The sequence below is a fragment of the Curcuma longa genome, chromosome 19, assembly GCF_044706935.1.
Source record: "Curcuma longa cultivar G26 ecotype Majalengka, Jawa Barat chromosome 19, ITB_CL_G26_1.1, whole genome shotgun sequence".
Lineage (NCBI taxonomy): Eukaryota > Viridiplantae > Streptophyta > Magnoliopsida > Zingiberales > Zingiberaceae > Curcuma > Curcuma longa.
The window spans coordinates 5,252,457-5,271,013 of record NC_133879.1 but is presented as its reverse complement, the minus strand read 5'-3'; the positions used below and the strand labels follow the sequence as shown (position 1 = coordinate 5,271,013).

The following is an 18,557-nucleotide window of genomic DNA, read 5'->3' as shown; positions in this document are numbered from 1 at the left end:
CAAAATATAATAGAGAAAATAATTGATCAACGCTAACCCATTTTGTTTACTTGGTATCCACCTCCGCAGAGGTGATTAATCCAAGGATCCACACGTACGCACACACCCGCTGCACTATGAATCGTCTCCTTCTCGAAAACCTCGAAGGCGGAGAAACCTTTACAACTTTTTTGATCTCCTCAAGAATGATATGAAATAATGTTTAAGAGGAGAGGAAGAAAACAAAGAATCAGAGAACAACACGTTCTCAAAAGAAGCACAAAGCAATGAAAGAATGACAGAATTCTTGAGTTGATCTCGTGCAGGCTTCTTTTATAATTCTTCAACATCAGTCGACTGCTGGCAGGGCTAGTCGACTGATGCCTTCAATCGACAACAGAATCTCGCATTAAAGAGCATTAAATGCTTGCCAATTTTCTCCAACGTTTAAATATTAGTCGACTGTTCCAAGACCAGTCGACTGACAACAGTCGACTCACCATTACTCCAGTCGACTGCCCAGTCGACTCCTGTCTTCCTCTGGCTCGATTGATTTTTCTGTGTGCATCTGATTTATGAGCAGTCGACTGCTGGCAGGGCCAGTCAACTGGTGAAGCTGAAAAATCCCATTTCAGCTTCTCTTGACCTAGACCTCGGCCTTCAAACACCTCCCATAGCCTCGTGCCTTCCCTGGATGCTCCATCATCCTCGCACTAGCCTGAGATGCTTCCATCAGCTTCGTCATGTCAAGTCTTTGCCAATACTATCCACTTGGACTTTTCCTTGCCAAGACTATCCACTTGGACTTTTTCTTGCCAAGACTACCCACTTGGACTTTTCCTTGCCAAGACTTCCCACTTGGACTTTTCCTTGCCAAGACTTCCCACTTGGACTTTTCCTTGCCAAGACCACGCTTGGACTTTCCTGCAAACTTGCATCACACATGTTAGATCACAAGTATTGCCTAACTTTAAACATGGTTTAGCCAAACATTGAAACTCAATGCACTTGGGGCAAAGATTGCACCAACAATCTCCCCCTTTTTGATGTTTGGCAAAACCTTGTTTAAGTTAGGTCTTTAAACCATATAAAGCATAACATGTGATTAATATTTGATAAATACAGCATGAATCACATGATATCAGAGTATTAAGAGCATCATAAAATATGATAAACATGAATAGCATGATAAAACATGAATAAATATGAATATGCATGAAAATATTTATTTTTCTCTTAAAACTTCATATTTCTCCCTAACTTAAACATTCGTATTTCTCCCCCTTTTTGTCAAAGATCAAAAAATTATTCCATAGGCTAAGTAGGGTTAAAATCTCCTTTAAATTGCTTATCCCCCTGTAGTATTGCTCCAACAATCGTTTCGGAGGGAAAAAGTAAATTAAATTCTCAAGATATGCTGAAAATAGAGATATCAGTCGACTCATAGTGTATCAGTCGACTCATCAGTCGACTGCAATCTGAACCAGTCGATTGATAAACTGGATTTCAGTTTTCAGAGACGAAATTGAAAAAATACATAAGTAATTGTACGAGTTTCAAAAAATCATGAAATTTCACACGTACATTACTTATGACTAACCCTATTTGAGAAAAATATTTTTAAAAAATTTTGGTCTCAAATATGGTAGTTTGATACATATTCCAAAAATTATTAGATAAAGTCAATAAATGTCCAACTTTGTATCACCATTTCTAATGGATTGGAATTTTCTGATTTGGAGACTATATTTAAATTTTTGAGGGATTTCAAAATGTGTTTGATTATGTTGGTTTAGTATTTAATCACAAGGCTCCCTCTAAACATCATGTACTTCTTTCAAACATTTTTTAAATCCAATGCTCCCCCTAAATCATAAATCCATGACTTCTAAAAACAATTAAGCTCCCCCTTAATGTTTTGAAATCACAACTCCTTAGATTTTAATCAGTCAAACTTCCCCTTTAAGTTGTGAAATTTAACTTCTTCTAGATATTTCAAACTTTTGCTCCTCCTTAAGGTTTGAAATATATGACTTTCTTCTAAATATTGAAAATTTAACCTCCCCCTTAAAGTTTTGAAAGTATGCATCATTCATTTATAAGCACATAAAACAATATATATTCAAATTAAATACCAATAAAATCATCAAATGAAAAACAAACATAAAAGTTATTAACCAAGTTATGAAAATAGTAAACATGTCAAAAGTTTCAAACAAAACTGTAGGATCGAAAACACGCTAGAGGGGGGGGGGGGTGAATAGCGTGTTTGCACGCTTTTTGATTTTTCGTAGAAACTCGAGTGCAAAAGCGGAAGCGAATAAAAACACCGAATACAGAAAAGTAATACAGTAAAATAAAGGACACAGTTTGTTTTTACTTGGTTCACAGCGCAACGCTGCTACTCCAAGGCCCACGGTCCTTGACCGTTTACGTTGGACAATCCACTAACCCACTTGCCCCTGTCTGGCAGCAAGTGTATCGAAAATTCTATTACAAAACCGATTACAAAATCAATATAACTTGAAGTACAAATAAAGTGTTTGTTACCAAACTTTCATTCTCCGGAAGTTGAATTTGGCGTCTCGGTGTCAAGAATAGTTGCTTGAGGCAGACACAGCACCGACGTCGAAGTTGGAAGGCTCGGAAGTCGCGGGAACGGAGTTCGGAAGCGTTGGAATTGAATTGCTTCAACTGCTGCTCGCGGAGGGCTTATATAGCCGACCTGGGTCGACTCAGATAGCGATCTGGGTCGACTCCAGCCGACATGGCAGATAAAACTTAATCTCTTTCGTCGCTTATCCCTTCTGAGTCGACTCTGATCCCGTTCTGGGTCGACTCCAGTCCGGTGGCGGCAGCGACGATAAGTTTTTGACTTGAGTCGACTCAAAAGCTCACCTGAGTCGAATCCAGGCTGATCTGGCGGAAAACTCGACGCGCTGACTTCCGGATTCGTGATGATTCGGCTGGAGTCGACTCCAGAGCCCATCTGGGTCAACTCCAGACCCGAAAAAAATAAGTTTTTCGTCCGGAGTTAGCTTTCATTGGGCTTTTCCTTCTTGCACAATAAGTTAGCTCAAATATAACATGTAAAGGAACAAGTCGATTCACCGAACCAACTTCGAGTCTTAATTTCAGATCTCCGGTGAGATCCTGGGTTAGACCGACGCCTACTATTCCTCGTAGGAACACGTCCTCACCCACTCCCCTCGGGAGAATTTACCTGATGCCAACCAAGTCCTCCTGACCCGTTGGACTTTTGCTCGGCTCTGTCGTTGCCCCCAGGACTTGAACGCAACTGATACTCCTGATCAGTCCATTCTTCTACTGCAACTTGGTCCTCCTGACCAAGTCCAGTCCTTCTGCAACTTGGTCCTCCTGACCAAGTCCAGTCTTCTGCCTGGTGCACTTTGACTCTGCCAAGTCTTCATGCCTAGCAGCACTAGGACTTAACCTATTTTCTGCACACTCAATTTAGCCTGGTTCGCCAAACCACATACTTAACTTGATCCTAGTTCCATAATCAAAACTCAGGTTTGATCTGCTAGTGCTTCCTGCACTAACAATCTCCCCCTTTTTGATTATGGCAACTTAAGATTTCAAGTTAAGTTATAAATCACAACTTAAAGCAAGTATAACAATTCTGCATAAATGAACTAAGTATTGAAATTCAATGCATGCATGTGTGTTACTTCCCCTGAATCCTTTACAAAAAGTCATAGGTCATAAAATAGAAAAAAATAATGATATTATCAAAGCTAACCTATCCAAAAGTCATAGGTCGTAAATAAAAATATAAATAAAAGATAAACATGTTATTCACATACCCCTCCAACTTAAATGCAAAAAAGATGAAGTTTAAATTCAAAAAAGTCCTTATATTTTGATTTTTTTAATGAATTTGATGGTTATAATATGCAAACTTATTTAATTTTTTTTATAAACCCTCACAAATAATCAAAAGACAGTATTTGAAAGATATTGATCTAGATTTGAATTGCTTCTAAAATTAATTTTATATAAATGATGTAATTTTAAATTAAATTTAATGCATTTAAATCCATTAATTTTTAAAATTCGCTCAAACTGTTATTAATAACTTTTATCAAAAGTACTAAATATTAAATAACTTTTAGTAAAAGTATTTGATAAAATAATTTATTTTTTTACTTGCTTTGGACCTTTTCCAGTAAAAAGAAATTATTATTTTTAATTTGGAATTGGAATGGGCAAAAGAAAATTTTGATAAAGAAGAACCTCTCTTGATAAAATATAAAGTATTATGTGTGATTTTAATATTTAAGAAAGCTGAGTGGGTGATTTGATAAACCGCCAAAAAAAAAAGGACAACTTAACTTCTTGATCTGATACATTGAGGGGAACTCAACAGAGATTAAACGTTGCTGATTTACAGGACTGCAATTTCACGAGATGCTGCTCAATCCTAACTCTAGTTTGTATAAATTTCCGTGGACTAAAGAAGAAAGAGATGATTAGAGGTGGTGGTTCACTTCAGATTAGGCCAACAGCCAGAAGTTCTTGTGCCACCTTGAGCTGAGCAAGTACCCACCGACTCCCCTGCTCTGCTTCCTCACCGCCAGCGTCAAGCACGCCGCGTTGCTAATGCACTCCTCCACAAATTCCTCGCTGCTGCTGCGGAGCAAGCAACAAAATAGAGAAGGCTTTCCTTGGCTCAGCACCAGAACTGACACCTCAAGCTTCCTCACTTGGCTGAGGACTGCCGCCAGCTTCGGGCCCTTAATGACCAGAGCCTCCACCTCCACCTGCACAGCTCATTAGATTCATCGACACGAAGAGAATACACGCAGGACTAGTTAATTTAATCATGGTGCACCAACCTCTGGCTTGCAGGCTTTGCACAGGGAACCGAGGGTGTTTGCGAGGCTGGGAGCAGCATCTGCTGCCCCTGCGTCTGCTCCGCTGTTCCTAAGCTGGCGGCGAGGGTTAGGAGGGACGACATGGAGGAGGGTAAGGAGGTCTCCCTTGTTGGCCAGATGGGTCAATGCCCACATCATAGCATGCTTGGATCTGCCACTCTGGTCTACCACAACCATCACCCTCTTGTTGGCCACCATCGATGGATTCTCCCCGCACAAGTACCCTATTGCATCCTCCTCTTTCCTTCTGCCCCACCTCTTCGAACCCTTGTCCTCACCACCATTCCCCATTCTCTCCTCTAACTTTAGCTTTGGATTTGGATTTGGATTTGGATTTGGCTTTGCGGAGGAACTTAGAAAGAGAGAGTAGAGCTTTATAGTAGTTCCGAAGGAAAGAAAAATCACGAGAAAGAGAAGCAAGCAGAGTCTGACACTGGTCCCTTGCACCTACGTTAAGTAGGAGGGAGATTCACGGAAGAAAACCAATAATGAATAATGAAGAGGGGGCGACCTTGGTCCTGGATTTGTGGTTGTATACTTTAGCTAATTGATTGTCTGAAATTTAAGCAGTCATGAAAGCCTGTCAACCTCATAATAACTCGTGTACGCAGAGCTTGTCAGAACCCAGCTAGAAAAATGATGGGGTGCTCAATCTTTGGTCCAAACCAATTTGTGAAGGACAATTTCATGACGTTGTAGCATCTAAATCATGTCAGAACAACTGGCCATATTAACACGGCGTTGGGAAATCGGAAAGTAACAAGAAGACAAAACAACGAATCAAACGTCACATCGGCAAGCAGCGGGTTTGCCCTAGGCAATAAAAATAGTCGCGAGGGTAAAAACAAACGCCTATTATTATTATTTTTTTATAAAAAATATTTTTTTAAAAAAAAAACCTCTGTATTCTCGTCATCCAAAAACACTTTTATATAAAAAAAGAGTTCAATCAATTTACTCAAAATTATTTAAATATAAGTAAATTATTTAATAATTATTATGATTATATAATAAGATAATAATTAAATGATAAATCTCAGTTAGTCTCATTGACTATCTCTGAGTATGATCAGTTCGGTCTCATGGAAATTTTCCATCGGTTGTCAGGATCTCGGGAAGTACACGCAGTGGGCAGTCCAGACGCCCAGTATCTTTTGATTGCTCTCCTTATTTGAAATTTTTTTTTCAAATACGTCGTAACTGAGGATCGAATTGTGAATATCTGGATGACAACTTGGATGTCCTACCGTGCACCATATCCCAAGGATAATATAAGATAAAAATTAAAATTACATCGGACGTCACTTTTTTAATTAACATTAATTGAACACTCCATATAAAATAAACTTTTTTAATTAACATCAATTGAACACTCCATATAAATAAACTGTTGGAAACACACCTCTTATTTGTCTGATTTAAGTGAATCGAGTTTACGGCCAGAATCTATTAGTTGTTTCATATTGTAGAGGTTAACAATCAATTATTATAGATTATAATAGCTATTTATTAATTTCTATATAATTGATTATAATTAAATAATATTTATTTGAAATACAATGAATGTCATGGAGTTTTTTAAATTTATTTTATTTCTTAAAATATTTTTTAACTAGGTTATTACTCTCCAAAAATAATGATCCTTTTATAGAAACTAATAACTAGCTGATATATATTATAGTAGTTACCTGCTATCTTCTATACGATCGATCATGATGAATAAAATTCATTTGAAATATATTATATTATGGAGTTTCTTTCATTTATTTTTCTTATTGAAATATTATTGTATCTAAGTAATCACTCTTTAATAAGCAAAATCAACATAAGATAATGATATTATTATAGAATCTAGTAATCAGTTGTTATACGTTATAGTAGCTATCTTTTAGCTTCTACACCATTGATCATAATCAGATAATATTCATTTAAAATGTAGTGGGTGTTATAGAATCCCCTTCGTTTATTTGACTCATTGAAATGTTATTTTAACCAGATTATCACTCTCAAATAAGCAAAAATAATAAAAGATAATGACACTATTATAGAAGCTAGTAACCAGCTGCTATAAATTATAGTAGCTATTAGTGCAATTGATGTCTAGAGTTTTGATGTTTGTTTAAGAATATGTTAAATCAAGTATAGTCAAGGTTGACCAAGTCAAGTGAAAACTCTAGTTAAGTCAAGAATATTAATCAAATGACTAGCAAAGAGAAAGTCTAGTTGAGTTAAGGTTGATCTAATGACTAGCAAAAGGAAAAATTTAGTCGGGTCAAGGTTGATCAAATGAATAGCAACATCAAAGTTGACTAGATGACTAGCAAGGGTAAAATCCAGTCAAGTCAAGATTGACAAGATGACTAACAAAGGAGAAAGTCCAAATCAAGTCAAGCTTGACCGGATATCATATAAAAGGGGAAAGTCCAAGCATGTCAAGGGTGACCAGATGCTTAGTAAGGAAAAAGTTCAAACAAATTAAGGATGTTCAGATGTGTAGCAAGGAAAAAGTCAAGAATGATCAGATGTCTAGCACGGGAAAAGTCCAACTAAATTAAAGGTGATCAAATGCTTAGTAAATGAAAAATTTAAGGAAGTAAATCTTAGGTAGTGAGAAGTTTTAAAGTAGTGAACTTTAAGCAAATATGACAAATAGGTTCAGATAACCAAAATAAGATTTTCAATCGACTGCAAATCCACTGGATTGCATATTTTGATCAACTGAAGTACAATGTTGCGAATACTATTTTGTTAGGATCGGTGCGTTCGCTAGAGGGGGGTGAATAGCATTTTTCGGCTTTCTCTACAAATTTGTTAGCGGAAGCAAAAGGATAAAGATAAATTGCAAATAACCAAACGCTAACCCGGTCGATTTACTTGGTATCCACCTCTACGAGGTGACTAATCCAAGGATCCACACACACAGCCGACGATTTCACTATGAGAAAAACTCTCCTTTTCGAATCACACTTCGAAGGCGGAGAAACCCTCATAATACGGTGTCTTCCTCGTACAAGATCTTGAATGCAGTATGAGAGGAAGAAAAGAGCTTTTACAGATGTCAGAGAGCAATGAAGAAGATGAAAGAATTATTCTTTTTTCTCTACGACGTTGACCGCTCTTTTTATAAATTTCAGTGCACCAGTCGACTGCTCCTAAGCCCAGTCGACTGATGAGCTTCAACGGGAATTAAATATGCATTTAATTCGTCAGTTGTCACCCCAACGACAGTATATCAGTCGACTGCTCCATGGTCAGTCGACTGCTCCAGTCGATTGTCAACTCGACTAATTTTTCTATGCTTGTCTGTGTGTGCTCCGGATCAACCCCAGTCGACTGCTGGCAGGGCCAGTCGACAGCCAGAGCTGAAAACTTTCCTTTTCAGCTTCTCTTCACCCCTTAGCCTTGATGCAAGCTTTCAAATGTCTTCCACAAGCCTCATGCTCTTCGTTGCACTAGCTTGAGACATTTCCATCGACTTCATCGTGCTAAGACATCCTTGCCAAGAGGTCGCGCCTCCGAGACTTCATCCTTGCCAAGAGGTCGCGCCTCCGGGACTTCACCAATTGCCAAGAGGCCGCACCTCCGGGACTTCACCAATTGCCAAGTCTCCACTTCTGGGCTTTCCTGTGGACTCAAACCACACATGATAGATAACAACACATTGCCTAGCTTAAACCCATTTTAGCCAAACATTAAAATCCAATCACTTGGAGCACGATTGCACCAACATATTTTGCATTACTACTAGTATCTATTGTGCTAACTTTATCTTATAGAAAAATAATTAAATGAATGATTTGGTTGATCAAACAGGGAGGTTCGATCGACCAGAATCGATCAACCAATATCATGGATTAGTCAACTGAACCCAAAAGGAAATAGCAAATTTCGTGCAATGTGATCTAACTGAGGAAGGAAAGGATCGGTTGACATATCCTGAGGATCAATCGATCGATAAGGTAGAATTCACAAGGATCTGATCTGATCCGATCATGAACTTGGACACGAACCTAGACAACATTGTAGTTCGGTGGACCGATTGACGCAATCAGTTGATAGAAAAAGGAAAATCAAGCGCTGATTCGACGAGATCAGATTTGGATTAGTCGATTGATATGGTAATCGGTCGACTGATAAAAGTTTATAAATGAGAGTTCAATGACAAAGGCTCAAAAACTCAATTATTCAATTCAATCAATACTACTCTCAGTGCTATTCTTGAAAGGATTGTCACGTCCCGGGAGACGGCTGTTCAAAAAATTTCGATAGCATCTCCCCTCAGAGCATAGTTTTACTGTCCATATGTAGTTTTTCTGGATTTGTCGCTGTATTTATGGATCTATCTGATATCAATTTAGTGGTATAAGAGCAGGTTAGGTTCTTTGGAATTTTTCATTGCATTTGTGGTTTATCTGATACCAATTGAATGGTATCAGAGCATAGTTTTACAATCCATATGTAGTTTTCCGGATTTATCATTGTATTTTTAGATTTATCTGATACCAATTATTTGGTATCAGAGCATATTAGACTAAGCATTAGGTTTTAGGGTTTATGTTTAGTTTCTTTCAAATTTATCATCGTATCGGGTTTATCAAATTTTGGTTTTACTGGATTTAGGTTGTGAGATGGGACAGACAACGACATGAACTCTCCAAGCAAGTTGTAAGTAAGAATTTCTAGTGCATTTATTCTTCTTCTAGAAATTTGTAGTAATAATATATTATCAGGTGATATTATGACCCCGGTAAATCGAAGACGAGGTCGACTATTGAGACGACCCATTGCCCCAGCAGAGCTAGAGGTTTTCGAGGATGGTATGGATAGTCAAGAGATACCCTTTACTGATCCACTACCAGCTACCGCTAGTAAGGCTGTAGATAAGAGCCGGATACCATTACTGGCAAAGTTCGTCAAGGACCGATTGACTTTATTTCATGGGAGATCTGACCCATGGCTCGCTCGTTCATGGTTGGAGAACTTGACTGATACATTTTCATATATTACTTGTACTGAGGTAGAGAAAGTAGAGTTAGCTGTATACCACCTTCGTGATCAGGCTATCACGTGGTGGAAGACTTACAGGTCTGTATTCAGAGAGCAGGAATTATCATGGTTATCTTTCCAAGAGGCTTTCAAGAGGCAGTATTTTTTAGCGGCATTCTGTCTAGCACGACATCAAAGTTTCTGAGCCTTAAGTAAGGCAATGGCTTAGTTACAGACTATAACATGGAGTTTTCTTGACTGGCTGAGTTCTGTCCATATTTGGTAGCCCAAGACGGTGATCGGATGTTCCAGTTCACTCAGGAGTTGGATGCATACATTCGACTGAGGATGTCTAGTTTTTCAATTAGTACGTACAGAGAGGCATTGGATCGGACGTTGTTTATTGAGATGACTCAGCAGCAAGTGACTTGTGAGAAAGATGCAAAAAATTTGAAGAACTCGAGTTTACAAATTTTTGGTCAGAAGAGGCCAGCTCAGGGATCCGGGACACGGAATTCTTCCAGACGATAGAAGGACAAACGACCCGTTGGATCTTCGAGTGGGTTTCAATGGAAGGAGATTATGGAGAAGAAGTGTTATCATTGTGGATCTGGTAGTCACCAAGTTACAGATTGTCCATCCGATCTGGATGTTTGCTATTATTGTAAACAACTTGGTCATATGTGTTGATATCGGTCCGATGCGTTGCGCGTGTTTATTTATTTCAAAAACCTACACAGCGGAAGATAAACAAATAATAATCTAAATTATTACAACACTCAAAACCACGCATGCAAGATACAATAGAGTGAAAAATAAAATTTTTAAAATAACAAATTATTCTAGGTATACCTGATGAATGACGCTCAACGGAAATGACATGAATTGTGCAGCTTCCTCGAAGTCTACCTCTATCGGTGATCCACGCCAAGTTTAGTCTGGACAGCTTCTCAAGCACGAGTCAAGTTGCTGGTCGTGATACTAGCCGTGAATCAGCAACGATTGATACAGAAGAATACCCTAATATCAAAAACGTGCAACAACACACGTTGCTTTCGTTTCTGGGGTATTATAATGGTCGCCGGTAATCTAATTTTCGATGATCTTCAAAGGAAACAAAGCGCAAGCTTCCGGTAATAAGCTATGGCAAAGGTTGGCAGTAGCAAGCTCCAGCAAATAGCCGTCTGTAGCAAGCTCAAGAAGATGGGGCCGCCGGCAGCAAGCTCAGCAAAAGGGCCGGCAGCAAGCTCAGCAAAATGAGCCGGCAGCAGGCTCAGCAAAGGGGTCGGCAGCAACAAGCTCTAGCCAAACACCACCCAAGACTCCAACAGCAAGGAGGTTCCTGGTGATCGAAAGCAAGAAGAAAGACCAGAACAGGGTCTTCTTCTTCCTCAAAATCAAGCACCAACAAGGGCAGGGAGGTGACGGCAAGGGAAGGGGCGTGATCGGACAAAGCAGCAGCCGAATTAGAGGAGGAGGAAGAAAGGTAGAAAGCTAGGGTTTTCTTGCTTACCACAACCGTCGGCATCCTCACCTTTTAAAGGAGATGAAGCCGAAACCTAGCCTCTAATCTTGCCTTCTTTACCACCTGATCAGTTAAAAAAGAAGATCCCATCTCCTTCCATGCCAATCCTTCCTTTTTTGCCATGCCGATCCTTCCTTCTTTGCCATGCCGACCCTTCCTTGTTTGTATGCCAGCTTGGGGTGAGAAACACGTGATCACGTGAGGGAGAAGAGAAGAAGATGTGCGGCTTCTTTGAACCGGCCTCAACCAGTTTAGGGTTTTCCCTAAATCGGGTTCAGGCCTGGTCTTACTTGAACCGGGTTCAGGCCTGGTCTTGCTTGAACCGGGTTCAGGCCTGGTCTTGCTTGGTTTCAAGTCTGGTTCATAACCAAAACTCTAATTCTATGATCAAATGAACTCTTATTTGATTGAAACAAGTTTTGTTTGTTTCATCTTTTCAAGACGAAGCCCGTCATGCCTTCCATTTTGCCAAACCGCTTTCCAACACGAACCAAACCAAGTTGGTTCAATCTTTGGTTCAAAATTGATTTGCCTGGTTCAACAAGAAGATCATTTTTTATTTTGTTTAATTCGTCTTCATAAGATGAAATCTATCATTTGCCTTTGTCCGATCTAATCGGATTTCTTTTGTTCTGAGAATGTAATTCTCAAACTTGTTTTAAGTCCTTCCAAAACTTGTAATGCGTGTGATCTAATAGGTTTTCGATTATTTTGGTCGTCTGTAATTAACCCTTAATTTCGGATCGATCATGAGTGGCACCTAGTAGTACATCATGATCCCCAATTGACCGAAAAATCAACAACTAATTTCAGAACAAATTCTAAATCCTTCAGCAGCTTTAATGAAACGTGTCTCATTCCTTTCACTGTCTTATACCTGCTTGGTTCAGGACATGGTCTGTGTGTGTCAGTCCCCACTAGGCTGACTACGTCACACCTAGCCCAAGCTTGCTTCCTTGTTCTGCGGATTCGAGTTACTCGTACACGTGTTCAAGAATACGTGTTGCTTTGGCCAAAGACTTTCAGTAACAATCCAAACAAGCGGCCGTAGGGTATACGTCTCTTTTACAAAGAGCGGTGAATCCTCTGTGGGCTATTCAAACATCTTCGGGCACTTCAACTTATACCCAATCATCTCGGGTCCACACCTCCTTGGAGATGCTTGCTTAAGATGTTAAAGTATAAGCTTCCGCAACCAAGGTGACTTGAATACCGCAAGTCTAAGGAAACTCGCACTTAAGCTGCACTGAGAACTTCATTGACATACAGAAAGAACCACATGAAGTCTCACGGCAGGTCACTCCAATGAACTAGCTACCTTTAACTAGCATCCACGTTTAACTCTCAACATCCAATGTCTCCAGCTAGTGAGAGCTACTGCTTGGTAAACCAAGGAGTATAAACGTGCTAGTCTCAACAGAATCGATGACGTCCGTGTTCATCAATTCATCGACTAGGGATAGTTTCAATACTTTCATAATTACACATGTAGAGAAACTCACAGTTTGTGATCGAATCACAAATTCTCTCATGCTATGAAATGTATTGTGGACATTCAGTGAACAAGTTTAAGATCCAATCAAACATATAAAATATGCACTTAAACAGTGAATTTATTCAATAAAAAGTACAATCATAAGGCGATTGCCTTAGGACACCTCCCAAATATAACATACTCCCACTTGGCCTAAAGTCAATCGCCATGATATCCAATACCAAACGCCTCTATATGTTCCTCAAACTTACTTTGAGGTATAGGCTTCGTCAAAGGATCCGCAAGGTTCCTTTCTGTGGGAATTTTCTCGATTTGTATTTCCTTTCTACTGATGATCTCTCTGATCAGATGATATCGCCGAAGTACGTGTTTGGATCGATGATGAGACCTTGGTTCCTTTGCCTGTGCAATCGCTCCATTGTTGTCACAGTAGACTGGTAATGCTTCAACAATGGTTGGAACCACTTCAAGTTCAGTGATGAACTTCCTGATCCAAACCGCTTCCTTTGCTGCTTCACAAGCTGCAATATATTCTGCCTCCGTGGTAGAATCGGCAACCGTGTCTTGTTTGGAACTCTTCCAACTTATTGCGCCACCATTCAAAGTGAATATGTATCCAGACTGTGACCTGGAATCATCCTTGTCTGTTTGGAAGCTGGCATCAGTATACCCGCGTGTTACCATATCACCGTTTCCATATACCAAGAACACATCCTTAGTCCTTCGTAAGTACTTAAGGATTGTCTTGACAGCCACCCAATGATCCATCCCTGGATCTGACTGATATCTGCTCGTGACACTCAGAGCATATGATACATCGGGCCTTGTACATATCATAGAGTACATGATAGATCCTATTGCCGAAGCATAAGGAATCTCACTCATGCGATTCCTTTCGTCTTCTGTCCGTGGACACATAGACTTCGAGAGGTGAACCCCATGCCTGATGGGTATGTAACCTCTCTTGGATTCAAGCATGCCAAACCGTTTTAGCACCTTGTCTATATATGTAGACTGTGAAAGACCGAGCAACCTTTTCGATCTATCTCTATAGATCCTAATCCCAAGGATATAGGTTGCTTCTCCCATATCTACATCTAGACACTAGCTTTGCTTGAGGACAAGCAAAGGTTTAAGTCTGGGGGTGTCTAAAACACACGGCCGTGTCCAGCAAATGAAGAGAAGACAGGCTTAGGCCGTGCCTCACAGGAACGGTCGTGCCTTCAAACAGAAGGAAGACAAGTCTGGACCGTGTCCCAGAGGCACGGTCGTGCCCCAGAACAGAGGCTTCACTGCTTCAGGCCGTGCCTCCTCCTGTGCCCGACGCCCACACGGGACCGTGCCTCCCAGGCACGGCAGTGTGCACGGGGGCGTGCTGCTTACGTGACCTGCACTATAAATTGGTCCTTATGGAGACCTAGGAAAGGGGGGAGACCTTGGAGAGCCACCGGAGCTGTTCTAGAGCCACCGATACCTGTTTCGGAGCGAGATTCGACGATCCATCCACCGATCCGACTGCTCCAGACCATCCTCATTCCATCTACGCCGAGTTTGCAGTCTGGATTTGTGCTTGTGCTTGATGATAAATTATGTTTGTGTGAATCCATGAGGGTAGGGATTTACTATGAATTGGGGAATCATTAGGCCGTACACCGGGGCGCTCTGTAACAGGGGCAGACCTTGAACCGGGCGAGTTCCGAGGGGTTTCCTAATGCGTAGTTGAATTTCTATGAGGGATAGTTAGCGGTCATTCGTTATTGGGGAGAGATCCGTAAAAAGATATCCTGTGACAGGGGATAGGGTTCTTTTAGTACTCCGGGGCGCCTGAGTGACACGGGCAGACCTTGAACCGGGCTTCTAGAACCATTTCAAACCAATAACGAGTGACGTAAGAACACCAATGCATTATTTCGAGGATACCTGACGAGGTTGAATTGGATAAATTGGTTAACATCCCTACAATTGAACATTTATTGAGGAAAGGTAGAGGATCCAAGTCAATCAATCCATTCTCTGAGGAGTCCGAAATCCTAGGATCGTTTCACCACATAGTGTCACAGTCGATCCCTTTCTCTGAATTCTAGGATAAAGTACTTTAGAACACTCCCATCTCCCCCACACAACTCATGCTCAATATTCTCTCCACCTTTTTGTGCTAGATATAGTAAGTAATTCCACGGTCCCTGTGGATTCGATCTTTTATTACTTGACGACATTCCGTATACTTGCGGAACGCTATCACCATCTAGCACAGTGGCACAAAGGGGAGAGCCCCTTGTGGTCAGTGACGGCGGCAAGGAGGAGGAGAAGGAGAAAAGGAAAAACCTAACCCTTAGGTTTTCCAATTCGTTAATTCTCTTTTCCATAGAGATCTATTAATAGATCTCTAATGGGTTTGATTCGTAAATCTGAAACTCATATGCATTAGCCCAGAACCCAAATCAATAGTCTTAGGTTTGGTTCAAGATCAAACTATATTGGTTCAAAATCAAATCACCTTTTAATTAAAACTAAACCAATTTGGTTTATAATTAAACCAAAAGGGTTCACTTCGTCTTCAAAAGATATGGTCCATCAGCGCTTCCGTTTTGATAAAATATCTTTCATATTTACCCTTCTTTTATTCCAATCAAATATAATTTCTCTTGATCTGAGAATTTAATTTTTAAATTCATTTTATGTCTTTTGGATAATCTCATAGTACGTGTGATCTTATAGGTTCCCGATTTATTTTGGCTATTTATAATTAACCATTAATTATAAATCGATCATGAGTAACACCTAGTAGTACATCATGATCCCCAATTAATCAGAAAATCATAATTGATTCCAGAATCACTTCTGAACCCTTTAGCAGCTATAATTGTTTGTGTGTCTATTCCTTTCGCTCATTTTATACCTACTTAGTTCAGGATATGGCATATATGTCAGTCTCCACCAGGTTGACTATGCCACATCTAGCCCAAATAGTAATTCCTTATCCTACGGATTCAAATTACTCAAACATCTGTCGAAGATGATCATCCTCTTAACGTGTTTCTACTTTGGACAAAGACTTACGAGTTTACGAATAACAATCCTAACAAGTGGTCATAGGGTATACGTCTCTTAATAAAAGGAGTGATAAATCGTTTGTGGGATATTTAATCACCTTCAGACACTTCTGACTTATACTCAATCATTCAAGGGTCACACCTCCAAGAAGACATTTGCTTAAGATGTCAAAATAAGTCTCCATGACCAAGATGACTTGAATACCTCAAGTCGAAGTATGTATAGAATCATATGAAGTCTCATGGCAGATCACATCCAATGAACTAGTTACCCTTAATCATCATCTATATGTTAACTCTCAATATCTTAATGTTTCTAGTCAATTATGATCGACTACTTGGTTAAAACCAAGGAGTGTAACATATGTTATTATCACATAATTAATAATGTTCACTCTCATCAATTCATCGACTAGGAAATATTTCAATACTTACATAATTACACATAAAGAGATACTCATTAATTGTGATCCAATCTCAATTTCTCTCATGCTATGTAATGTATTATAGACCTCATTAATTGAATTTAAGATCTAATCAGATACATAAAGAATATATACTCAAATAGTGATTTTATTTATCTAATAAATAGTATATTATCTAAGATGATTGTCTTAGGATTTAGGAAATCCTATGCGATAAACGATAAATCGCAGTGGAAAAAGGATCCCTTGAGCGATTTATGCGAAAGAAAACTCATACAAGTTTAGATTTACAAAATCCTATCTAATAGAGTATACCTTTGTTATGTGCCCTTCGCTTATCCCGCTCGTCCAAAGTTTGTCAGATCTCTTGCACGTTCAAGTGTCCGTGCCTCTATGTATATACACACGAATACTCACTTTTTGAAGAAAATTTTAGTTGTGCTAGCAACCGCTTTGTTGAGTCTCGGCCAAGAAGAAGAGAAGGCAAGAAAATGAACAAAACTAATAAATTTTTGTAAGAAAAATTCTTTTATACTCATTCAATGAATACCAAAGATATTTAGGCTTTTAGTATTCTTTCATTAATACATGATTAATCCTTATTAATCATGCATAGATGAATTTAACTTCATCTTCTTCAATGCATGATTAATCCACATTAATCATGTATGATGAATCAAATTCATCAACTTGATTTAATTTGAGTCTAACTCAAATTCAACCAACTTGAGTCTAACTCAAGTCTTGACGATCCAATGAGCTTAATTGTTCCTTTAGTCAAACTAAAATGAACTCATCTTCAAAATAGAATGTTATTTGTGTGTGACCTAATAGGTTCTCCTAACGTTGACAATGTCTTTAAAATCCATTTTAGAAACATAAGCAATAAGTGACATCTAGCAATGCATCATTACTACCTAAGTGACAAGAATGTCGAGATCCGGCATAACCTTCGTGGCTATGATAATATATGACCATGTCCTTCTATCCTTGATATCTAGATTGATCAATGAGGCATAGATTGTATCATCCTTTTATTAATCTTTATGTTTTTTGATCCCCAAGTAGACTCACTCAAGCAAATGAGTTCAATATCTTATATTGACTCATTTGAACATGATCATGCATTTCGTGGTCCTACTCTATCAAGAGACCGCAAGATATCACTCCCGTTATATAAGATGAATAGATCTCATCTACATCACTCACATCCCTCCGCATAATTTGTTACATACCCAATGATCGTCTTTATACTCTACCCTGTTACGGGTGACGTTTGACGGCACTAAAGTACATAACTCTTTATGTAGAGACCCGTAGTGACTTCAGGTTTAAAAACTATTCATACTAATAGTCACATGAGAAAATTTATGACACTCATATAACGAAGCATAAAACTTTCTCATGGCGGATCAATTCACTATACATTCTCTAATATATACCGATATGTCAACTCGATATCTCATATCTATGACTTGTGAGATCAAGTCATCCAGTTGACTTACATGCTAGTCTCAATGCATTAATATCATCCTTGAATATTAATACTTGACTAGGAATGATTAAGAGTAGTGTTCTCTACATCAATCTCACTATCGACTTAAATAATCGATATGATGTAGATTAGAATTAACTACCCAAGGATATTATTATAATTAGTTATTTGACACAAACATAAAATAAATATAATAACCAAAAACCTTGTATTTATTAATAATAAAATATGATACAAAAGTCTTTAATCAATCATCACATAATTGATTCTAGATTACTACTAACAAGAACACCTCTCAAATATAATACAATCACCCTCGTACAACATGCTTGAGAAATTTTCTTTTTCTTTTCTTTCTTTTCCTTTGAGTATATAGAGAAATTGTTTTCCAATAAGCATTCTTTTCACACATATTTGTCCCCCCCCCCCCCACCACCACTTAAAACTTATCCATCTCGGATAATGTAATCATCATAAAATAACCTAATGCTCTCATCACATGATATGAAAAGGAAAATCAATAAAGATCAATGACAATATAATGACAATGAGAAGATATGATAAGGAAAGTACAATGAACTATGAAAGCATCGAGTAGAATGTACACGGGTAACAATGGCCAGGGAAGAAATCAAAAGATAGACAAGAAAAATTAACTTCATCACATTCATTCAAGGTTATGAAACTTAACTTGAATCTTA

At 38.9% G+C, this 18,557-nt stretch overlaps 1 protein-coding gene across 1 annotated transcript; it reads right to left on the bottom strand.

Annotated features, from left to right (window-relative positions):
• Positions 1-4,349: 4,349 nt before the first annotated feature.
• LOC141812712 (uncharacterized) lies at positions 4,350-5,197 on the bottom strand. Its single transcript, XM_074700721.1, has 2 exons — positions 4,839-5,197; positions 4,350-4,763 (listed from the first exon to the last, which is right to left on the bottom strand). The coding sequence occupies exons 1-2, from the start codon at positions 5,166-5,168 to the stop codon at positions 4,497-4,499; spliced, it is 597 nt and encodes a 198-aa protein (XP_074556822.1). The 5' UTR covers positions 5,169-5,197; the 3' UTR covers positions 4,350-4,496.
• Positions 5,198-18,557: the final 13,360 nt, after the last annotated feature.